Source organism: Dendronephthya gigantea, unplaced genomic scaffold (genome assembly GCF_004324835.1).
Source record: "Dendronephthya gigantea isolate DGI-Jeju-01 unplaced genomic scaffold, DenGig_1.0 000013F, whole genome shotgun sequence".
In the NCBI taxonomy this organism is placed as follows: domain Eukaryota; kingdom Metazoa; phylum Cnidaria; class Anthozoa; order Malacalcyonacea; family Nephtheidae; genus Dendronephthya; species Dendronephthya gigantea.
The window spans coordinates 258,355-268,974 of record NW_021163023.1 but is presented as its reverse complement, the minus strand read 5'-3'; the positions used below and the strand labels follow the sequence as shown (position 1 = coordinate 268,974).

The 10,620-nt window shown below is 35.8% G+C and overlaps 1 protein-coding gene across 1 annotated transcript; it reads right to left on the bottom strand.

The window, feature by feature from the left end:
- Positions 1–3,167: 3,167 nt before the first annotated feature.
- Positions 3,168–8,685, bottom strand: LOC114519385 (putative ankyrin repeat protein RF_0381). Its single transcript, XM_028539510.1, has 2 exons — positions 7,598–8,685; positions 3,168–3,509 (listed from the first exon to the last, which is right to left on the bottom strand). Exons 1-2 carry the CDS (start codon positions 8,645–8,647, stop codon positions 3,168–3,170), a joined length of 1,392 nt encoding a protein of 463 aa, XP_028395311.1. The 5' UTR covers positions 8,648–8,685.
- Positions 8,686–10,620: the final 1,935 nt, after the last annotated feature.

The window sequence follows — 10,620 nt, the reverse complement described above, 5'->3', positions numbered from 1 at the left end:
TAGAGATTCAACGACGCGCAAAAAGACTATGGGGTATTGAAATGAATATATGAGCATGAACCTCACAGTGGTGTTGCCATCCCGATTACCGACAATAGCTCGTGGTTGGTTTTTGAATCTCGGGTACCCGCGGGCTCATGTAAACTGGCCCTAAAGTTGCATGGTGAAAGAAAAAAATCGTCATATTCCATAATGACCATATAACCAGCTGTTTGACAGTAGCGACATAATTATATGGAATGTAACACTCTGGACTTCCTTTGAAGTTATAGTAAATTTCGACTTCTATAATCGAGTTTGGTTTCTTAATGGCGTTCGTGCGTGACTGCATCATATTCAGTAATAATGAATTTTAAATGCAAATATCTACTTCACAACAACTCAGCTTTGTTAACATCAAATTTGTTCCGTTATTAAGTTCGTGTTGGTTCTCACTGCTCTTCAACCACTTATGAATTGATGCAGAACTTATTATCATGGCCTAGCTATAATTATAAAATTATGTCGAGTGGTTTAATGAGATTCCGGACTGCGCACAAAGTATACAAGATTGTTAAAACAAATCTACGTAATTATTTTACATTTTAGTAAATGTTCTTAACTAGCTACTTTATAACCAACTATTTTATGTGAATTTCCTGCAATGGAATAGGTTTTGGATTTAAATTGGGAATAATTTTGTTTTCAGTGCTATATTTAAGGGCCTGTCCCAAGGACCCGTCTGACCCGTCAGGATCGAGTCTTAATTAGTCCGGAGAGCGATATATCTCTTTTTTGCGCGTAAATAGATTTTTATACTGTCTTAAAATGCCCAGCGATGTCAAATAATCGATCTGGATTATACCGCTGGATTATAATGGATTATACTGCTTTCCTGTGTGGAATCTCAGGCTCGTATAAAAATGTCCGCCGTTTTAGGAGCGGAATAAATATCAAATCACTTAGTATCAAGATAATGACATGCATAGTGACAATTGTTGAACAAAATGGAGTTGTTTATAGAAACAAGTACACTGCATTTTCTTTTTTCCTAACAAGCAGTGATGTTGACCTGGACAACGCAGAGTAAGATTGTATGATTTATGTATATTATGCACTCATTTAATATAAGACTAAATGTCATTAGAGATGTCATTTGCCTCAATGTCATGCATGCATGCCTCTAGAAAACGTCCGATACGTACAGAACAAAGTTCGTTGTTTTTTGTCTCCAGAAAGAGCAAATGAAGTAATTAGTTATGATTCAATTTTAGTGAAAAGAAAAATACTATTTGGCGACTTTGTATATGAAAAAGGTTCCTTGTGTCCCTACTGAACTCCCTCCAAAACGAGCTCCCTCGAAAAGATACTAGTCTGCGTGTTTCAAGCATGTAATTCATTCATATAATTGACTTGCGTATCGAAAAACTTCCTATACTCGAAGTTCAAGGTCGTTGATGTGAAACAACCGGATACTAAATACTAAATACAATTTTGCGAGAGAAGACGAGAATACATGTCGAAGATCATGGTTCTTCAATTGTAACTTAGTATTCTTTAAGTCGCGTTAATCCCCACGGACAAAAATGCAGAAACAAGCCATTCATATTTGTAGCTTTTATTTATTACTTTTATACTAGGTTTGAACTGGTCTACACCAAGTAAAGATGTTTGATTAAAAACATACGAAACCTGAAAAGGTCATATCGTAAATATTGCACAAGTAAGATATGTGTCGAAATTTCCAGGGCAACAAAATATCGCTAAAAACTCATTTGCTCCTTTTACAAAAGCCTATGTTAGATTTAAAAAACTCTCTAGACTAAAATATTAGTATAGAAATTACACCAGAATTAGCCTCACTCTTTGCATTTTTCTAATGTTTTCGTGTCCGTTGTTGTTGTCACGGCACACAGTTTAATAATAAAAGCTGAGGGATCTGTACGCGCTATTTGCAAAGTCTAAACATATCCAATTGACGCTCAGTTCAGCTCTCGTGTACGTTTTGTTTAAGGACATCGACGCAATAGTCTAGAGTGGGTTTTTTGTTTAATCGATTAATGTTAAAACTTGTTCACAACTTAAAATATTAATCATCCACTTATAGTAAAATTACCGTATACCTTCATGAATCATATCTAACTATTTTCTTTAACAATTTTATCGCATTAAGCTTTCACGTAATGCTTTAAGTGCTTAACCAGTTACATGTAAGAAAACAGTGGCGGAACTAGAGGTAGTCAGAATAAATTACTATACAGCTTGAAATCGCAATCCCACTGGTAGATTTTTATTTAAAAATATTCTTTTAAAATCCATAAACAATAATAGCATTAATATATTAGGGTGTTTTAAATTTGAAATTTAGCTGTGTAACCTATTCCGACTACCCCCCTACATTTTTCTATTGCCTCTATTTTCAGTTGAGAATTCAATTATAAAATATGTAAGATACGCGTCAAAGAAATGCCACTTACAATATGCCTATGCTCACATTTCAATTTTTGGGCCATAGTTCTATGTTTGACAGGTATATTTATGGATCGTTCCGAAATCACAAATTCCAGAAAGGTTGAGTCCGCTGAAGATTTCAGTAACAAGCATCCAGGATAAGGCGAAACAGTGGTCAGTATTATTATGCAAAGAAGCACTTGCCACCCACAGGCAAAGACCGAAACTCAATCATGGCATCAAAGCGCCCCGAGAACTATTATAGTCTTTTACTAGTAGAGATTAAATTCCAAAAGATCTGTATATCTTATAATAAATATGAGAGCCCAACATATAAGATTTAAGAATGCCATCAAAACAATTAAGAGTTTGATATAATTTATTTGTAACGTTTCGTCTTCATTTTAAGACATTTTAAGACTAAATGATTTAAAATGACACCGGGTGTCAACAACGGGCGTCTTGCGTGTCTGACAAGGCAATCTAGGTAGCTATTATATAGTATAATATATCCTATAGGAGAGGTTTAATTAATAAATTCAACCCGAAAATCTAATCGTTGGCTCACAATTGAGCATATCTGTACCGCTATCAAAGAGAGACACTTACGCGTTTTTCATACGCACCTACACGCACGTAAAAGTCTAAATCCTTATAGATGTCATATTGGAAAAGACCAGGTGAGTAAATCAAACGAGGCCCATTCGGAAGGGAAGGTGATAAGAAATTAAATGTTTTCACAACGAGCACATTTTTGGACCTTGCTCTTGCAGCTGCTCAATAGTGTGAGAGTCTACAAGTTCAGTCAGGGTTTCCTCACAAAGATCAACAATTAGATGTATGAAATTCTCGTCCTTATGAAAATGTCGATAGCTCACAATAAAAGGAGAATTTTCTGTTTTTAGAAGACTCATAATTTCCTTTTCGTTTTCAGCTATTTTATCACACTTTTGCGACATCATTCTCTTGACAGCAACTTCACTTCCATCCTTCATGAGACCAACAAAAACACACGAATAACCACCATCACCAATTCTGAATTGCTTGTCAGCGACAAAAGCCTGTATTGGAATTTCAGTCTATGGAAGAAAAAAGAAATGGCATAGAAATGGCATTGATGAGTTAAAAATATGACATAATGTACGGGTGCCCCCAAACAAAAAGGACTCCGGTTTGATTGAAAATTAAATAGCTTCTTATCACGTAAAGTTATCGAAATGAAACTACTTTCATTAGTTTGAGGAAAGACTAACTTAGATTTTGATATGTTATAGTAGTTTTTTGGAAAAAAATTCATGGAGATATTACTTTACAAAATCCGTACATTATTTCGGGATGTCTCAAAAAAATGCATTCTTTCAGCTACCCCTCGATATTTCAAACCAGATAGCTACACAATTTCCTGAGCTAACCTGACCTAAACTTATATTAAGAAATGACTCAAAACTTAAATCAGTCAATATTATATAGGTTGAAAGGGTCTTGATTTCCAGTGGAATTATACACACTTCAAATTCAAGCCAGGAACAGTTGATAGGAAAATGAGTCAACTATCGGTCCTCCGGAATTAAGGAATCGAACCTACGCTTTTGCAATGCCGGTGCAATGCCCTTGCTGCTCGATTCCTGCCGGAGGACCGATAGTTGACTCATATTCCTATCAACTGTTCCTGGCTTGAATTTGAAGTGTGTATAATTTCACTCGAAATTAAGACCCTTTCAACCTTTAGAATTTACCTACATCGAGTGAAGTGCCAAAAATCATAATTGATTTACATGCAGTCAATATTATATTTTATTATATGACTAGTGTTTGTTTTTGTAAATCCTGAAATTTGATTGGCTGCTGACGAGGTGGGATTTTCCCATATTGCCCACGGGCAATACGCTCAATTTTTATTGCCCTCGGGAAAAACAACAGCAATTCGAAATGAATTATTATTCGTGTTTATGGTTTTCCCAAATTAAGTCATATAATAAATAACTTACTGACTTCGATTGTTCGGTCTGTACGGTAAAATATCAAACCTCGGTCGTGCCGTATTGACCTCGCTATCGCTCGGTCAATACGGCACGACCTCGGTTTGATATTTTACCGTACAGACCTCACTCTCAGTCAGTAAGTTCTTATTATTGACTATATCCAGCTAATATTTCTATCATTCGGAACGAATATAACCACAAAATAAAAACATTAATATTGGCCCTTCAATTTTTGCTGCATTATATGCCATTAAGACTGATTAAGTTGGAAGTTTCTCCCTTGCAACAATTATGAGTAAATTTTTAAAATTCGAGCTTCAAACCATTAAGAAAGTACAAAATTTTTTGACAGAAAGAAAGTACCTCAAATATATTATTCTATTCTGTGATTGCAGTCGATCCTAATAGTTTTATAGTATGTAGTGATATTTGTCGTATCAAAATTTAAATTACACTTTCAAAAACACTTTTTGAAGTTTAAGCGAAGGTGTAACCCAGGCAGCACACGACGTCATTTCGATGTCGTCGATATATAGTTGAAATGTGGTCGCGACGTCGATCAACCTAATTTCGACGTCGGTTTGACGTCATACAGCCGACCTTAAATCGCCGACGTCGATATAACGTTGTTTCGACGTTGAATAGATAAAGCGCCAATCAAATTTCAAAATTGCTTACAGATATATATCATTGACGTTATTTCAACTTAATTTCGAATAACGTTTAGTGTTCGGGCATATGGAGGTGTGTTATTGAGCGTGATTTTCTGTATTATTCACGGAATTTCATGTCCAATATGTTAGTGGCAAATAATTGCTGTTTTTGCTTAACATAAATCTGCGCTAAATCTAACTGCCCCGACCTACCTTGTTGGAATAAAACCGTATAAATATGCTTCAATGTGTATTACACTGCGCGGCGAATTATTATAATTGTGTCAAGTCGTAGCGTTGTATCATTTGACGAATAATACTGCGTTTTACCCATAATGCTATCAAGCCAGCGTGAGGAGGCTCTCTTGAATTGTAGGAATTGCATGATATTTTATACGCGTTAGCAACGCCAAAATTCAGGGTTGCCAAGTGTTGCTAGGCGAGATCAATTTCTTTAGACGGCGCCAAATGCAAATACAAACTTACAGAATAGCGGAACTTGCAATAATTTGTTACACACATCAAAAGCTACCGAGGTAAATTACCTCGGAAAAAACAAGAAAAGTGTCAAAATTCCTAAAGGTTAGTTTAAAGTTATTGATCTAATATGTTTCTATATTTAAATATCTATAACCGCAGCGATATAACTTTAATACAATCATAATTTCCGCAAAGCGATTTGAATCAAATTTGAACTCCCTCCTGATTAGGTCAGTAGGTCTTTTAAAGGCTTTGTTTTCGTTAAAATTCTTTTTATATTTTGCTCTCATGAGGGTACGGGGTACCCCAGCGTCTTTTATCATTTTATATCACTAATCATAAATTGTTCGGTTTGAAGCTATAAAATTATCTCAAAACCATATCGTGGGTTGACATTCCAATATATAATTTCGGTTACGCTATTGTTTATAAGTATGCTGTATGTAGGTTCACAATCGAATTTATTCCGCCATCTAATCGTCATTAAATAATTGCTCTAGTAAATGATTAAAGAAATGATTCTCCTGCTGTCGCTGTTTAATATAAATACTCATAAATAATTTCACCAAAATAATTTTATTCTAAGCAAAGCAACAGAGCAATTTCAAAAATACCGCGCTAAAATACCAGAAAACAACATACAGAAAATACAGTAACTATGAACGAAAAACTAGTTAATAATCTCAGGCTCAAAGTCTTAAAATACATGTTATTCTCTGAACATTATTTCATCGATTGATATATTTCATCGATATATATATATATATATATATATATATATATATATATATATATATATATATATATATACAGGGTGTCTCAAAAAAAACGCAACCGCTTAAATATGCAAGAACATTAATACAGCTCTAAAGTGCACCTCTGGGAATTGAAAATGGCTCTTAATCCTTCATTTAAAATGCTAAAAAAATGCTAAACGTCATTTTAGTTGAACTATGGTGCAAACCCGAACAATATTAATATTCTTGCATAGTTAACTGGTTGCGTTTTTTTTGAGACACCCTGTATATATATATATATACACCCATTTGCAAAAACGTTGCCCGCAGATAGATAGATAGATAGATACTCAAAGTCTAATTAGAATTGCATATGATTACATTTGCATGGGATTTCAATCATATTACACAACATATGCAATTCCAATTAGATTTCGAGTATTATCTATCTATCTATCTGCGGCCAACGCTTTTGCATATATATATTTTGCATCTATATATATATATATATAGATTTGGAGTTGCAACACAGGTAATAATATAGGCAAAAATGTTCTCCCTGTTTACTATACTAACACTTGACGGGCATATTCAAACCTAAGAATGTAAATTTGTCCCTTTCCCTCACCAGCTCACTCGTTAAGAGTGCCTATATATATAATTATATATATATATATATATATATATATATATATATATATATATATATATAAATATATATATACATATGTATGTATGGTACATACGACCGGCAGTTTTTGACATGCATCGCCATCGCGATTCTAGCGACTTTTGTTTGTGAGGATGATTTTTTGAGCACGCCTACCATAGCTAGTACTGCGTTTTCATCAGTCGTATGCGAATGCGTAACGCTTCATATTCGCCCTCGTGAGAGAATTGTCATTAGGATAACCACGATATAATATTGTATACCTTTATCATATAATATAAACGAGATCAAGTTTTTTGGCACGCAATATTAATTGCCCTTACAATCCTGAAGACTATACTCAAGAGATGACTGGGAAAAGATAAAGACACAACGTGTCTTCAGTCGCTGCATTTCACTTAAAATTTCTAATTCTAGTTTTTAGCTCTTTCTTGGCAAGAGAAAATCAAATTAAATTGGACTTTATATTTTAAATATTAATATTGGAATATAATGTGTTAAAAGGGCAGTTTCCCTCTTTAAAACAAGCTTTGAAACTCATTTCCTCAAATTCGGTGACAGGTTTTTACAGAAAAGACTGGGTAGCTCCAGAGTGTTCAAAACTATAATATCTCATATATGTTTAAAATATATTTCAAGTTTTACCTTCTCTAATTGGTTGCAATTCGTTGTACAAAGCACCTGAATTTTCTCACGATGTCTTACGGACCTTTTCAGAATAGTTGCAATTTCATCATAACCAAGGTGAATGCTCATTTCAAGAAGACTCAAATTTCTTCCATCAATGAAAAATGTTCCACATTTCCATAAGTTCGCGTTCTTTTTTAACAAAAGAGTAACCAAATTAACCGAATTTTTGATAATTGCTATCTTCAAAATATCCATGCCAAGATTATTATTGTGGACTTCAGCGCCCTTTTCAACAAGATATTTTACTATTTCAGGCGTACCTTGTTTAACAGCAGAGTGCAGCACAGTGCACCCGTCAGTATCCTCACCATTTACATCAGCGCCCTTTTCAACAAGATATTCTACTATCTCAAGCGTACCCTCTGAAACAGCAGAGTGCAGCACAGTCCACCCGTCAGTATCCTCACCATTTACATCAGCGCCCTTTTCAACAAGATATTCTACTATCTCAAGCGTACCCTCTGAAACAGCAGAGTGCAGCACAGTCCACCCGTCAGTATCCTCACCATTTACCTTAGCGCCCTTTTCAACAAGATATTTCACTATTTCAAGCGTTCCTTTAGCAACAGCAGAGTGCAACACAGACCACCTGTTTGTTTCTTTGCCATTTACATCAGCGCCCTTTTCAACAAGATATTCTACTATCTCAAATGTACCCTCTGTAACAGCAGAGTGCAGCACAGTCCACCCCTCAGTATCCTCACTATTTACCTTAGCGCCCATTTCAAAAAGATATTTTACTATTTCAAGCGTTCCTTTAGCAACAGCAAAGTGCAACACAGTCCATCCGTCAGTATCCTTGCCATTTACATCAGCGCCCTTTTCAACAAGATATTTTACTATTTCAAGCGTACTTTCAGCAACAGCAGAATGCAACACTGTCCACCCGTCAATATCCTTGCCATTTACATCAGCGCCCTTCTCAACAAGATATTTTACTATCTCAAGCTTACCTTGAGCAACAGCAAAGTGCAACACAGACCACCTGTTTGTTTTTTTTGCCATTTACATCAGCGCCCTTTTCAACAAGATATTTTACTATTTCAAGCTTATCTTTAGCAACAGCAGAGTGCAGCACAGTCCACCCGTCAGTATCCTTGCCATTTGCATCAGCGCCCTTTTCAACAAGATATTTTACAATTTCAAAGGGCGCCTCTGTAACAGCAGAGTGCAGCACAGTCCACCCGTCAGTATCCTTCCCATTTACATCAGCGCCCTTTTCAACAAGATATTTTACTTTATCCAAAGTACTTTTAGTCACAGCGGAGTATAGCACAGTCCTCCCGTGTGCATCCTTGAAAGTTAAATCAGCGCCCTCTTGAACAAGATATTTTACCACTTCAAGTGAACTTTGAGTTCGCTCAAATTGCTCTCTCAGTTCAAACCAAAGGTGTAGTTTTCTTTCTTCTACTCGCACACTCATACTCACACTTTGCTCTTGCTTTTTATCAGTTCCTATACAAAGAAGTGCTCACAAGTTAAAGTAGACAAAAGTATGATGCAAAACAGTATAACTTAAAGAGTGCAATTTTTTATGCAACCTGCCTGGCAAGGCATTGCACCGCAGGGAAATAGAAATATGTCGGGGATTTAGGGGCTCCGCTCAAGAGGTTTCATATGCATGGTTCCCGCGGGACAACCACTCTAAGAAAAATAGTCATTTGAGAGCACAGCTACATGTGTTTCTTCCACATATATGCAATTTCAAATACGTTAGAACTTTAAAATCGTTTCTTTTATATCTTTCGGGGCACTGACTTCTTTTTGCAACGCTAGATGCAATCTGCCGCAACAAGTCAAGTCTCAGGAAAAAGTGCGCCGTGTAAAGCCCGTTTTCCATTACGCAAATTTGTTGGCGAGAAGTCACTACAAATTCTGCAACATGATTAGCTATAAATGCCTTTTAGAACGACGTTTTCACTGACAAACCACGATGCAAAATTTCATAGCGAGAAAAATTTCGAGCGCAGAGCTTAGTCAGCTCCTGCGGCCGTGACAAGTTTAAAAAACAAAGGCAGAAGTAATGGAAATCGTCTTAAAGGCCCACCTACACAGAGCGTGATTCGCCAAGGCGAATTTTCAGTTAAAACCAAATAAATTCAATTCTGGAAGGAAGTTTTAAGAGTTTTGCGCCCGAGACATGTGAAAACGTGTTATCATTCAGTATAATTATCAAGAATTTTATAATAAATCATGATCAAATTTAGTTACCTTTGAAAACTGGAAAACTCGTTAAGATCGCGAGTAATAATGCTATTCTACTACCATTACCAATATCACGGTCCAATACAGTCTGTTTCATCCGTATAGGAATCTTTAGGTAGCTTAGGTGGTAGACATAACTGACATATAACAAAATGATGCCGCTGAAGTAGTTTTGGTTGAAACGTGGGTGGTCAAACAATGTCCTAAGATTTGTTTTGTATGACGTAATCGGTGTGAAACATTCTTTTGTGATTACATGTGAAAACTAATTTTTTTTTAACAAATAGGCCCTATCCTTTCCTTCAAAACATAAATAACATCTTTTTAATCCTCCCGTACGAAACTGCGCGTTTTACAATTAACAATGTTATGTTATGTTGAAATCTTGGTTGTTGTTTTTCAATTGCCAAATATACTTCAAAAGTTCAGAGTCATTTGGGCACCTTTTGTGTCTAAAAGATTTAATATGATTCCTGTATCGCTCTTTAAAATGACGATGTATAGTGCTTTGTATTGTTTGCATTGCCAGTGGTGACAGTTGCCTTGTATATACTATGTTCTTGGTCATGCACTGGTTTCCTAGGGGGATCTTAGTGGTCCAGTTGCAACTGTCTGTGGTAATGCTGTGTGATTGATTTTTCTTAATTATACCTGCATTGTGTTTGGTAACTACGGACTACACGTTGCCCATACAAATGAAGCTTACCTTAACTGTGTTCCTATTGAAGATCTTATGCAGCTTGTGTCGGGCTAGGTGGAGAGTGTTTGTCTAG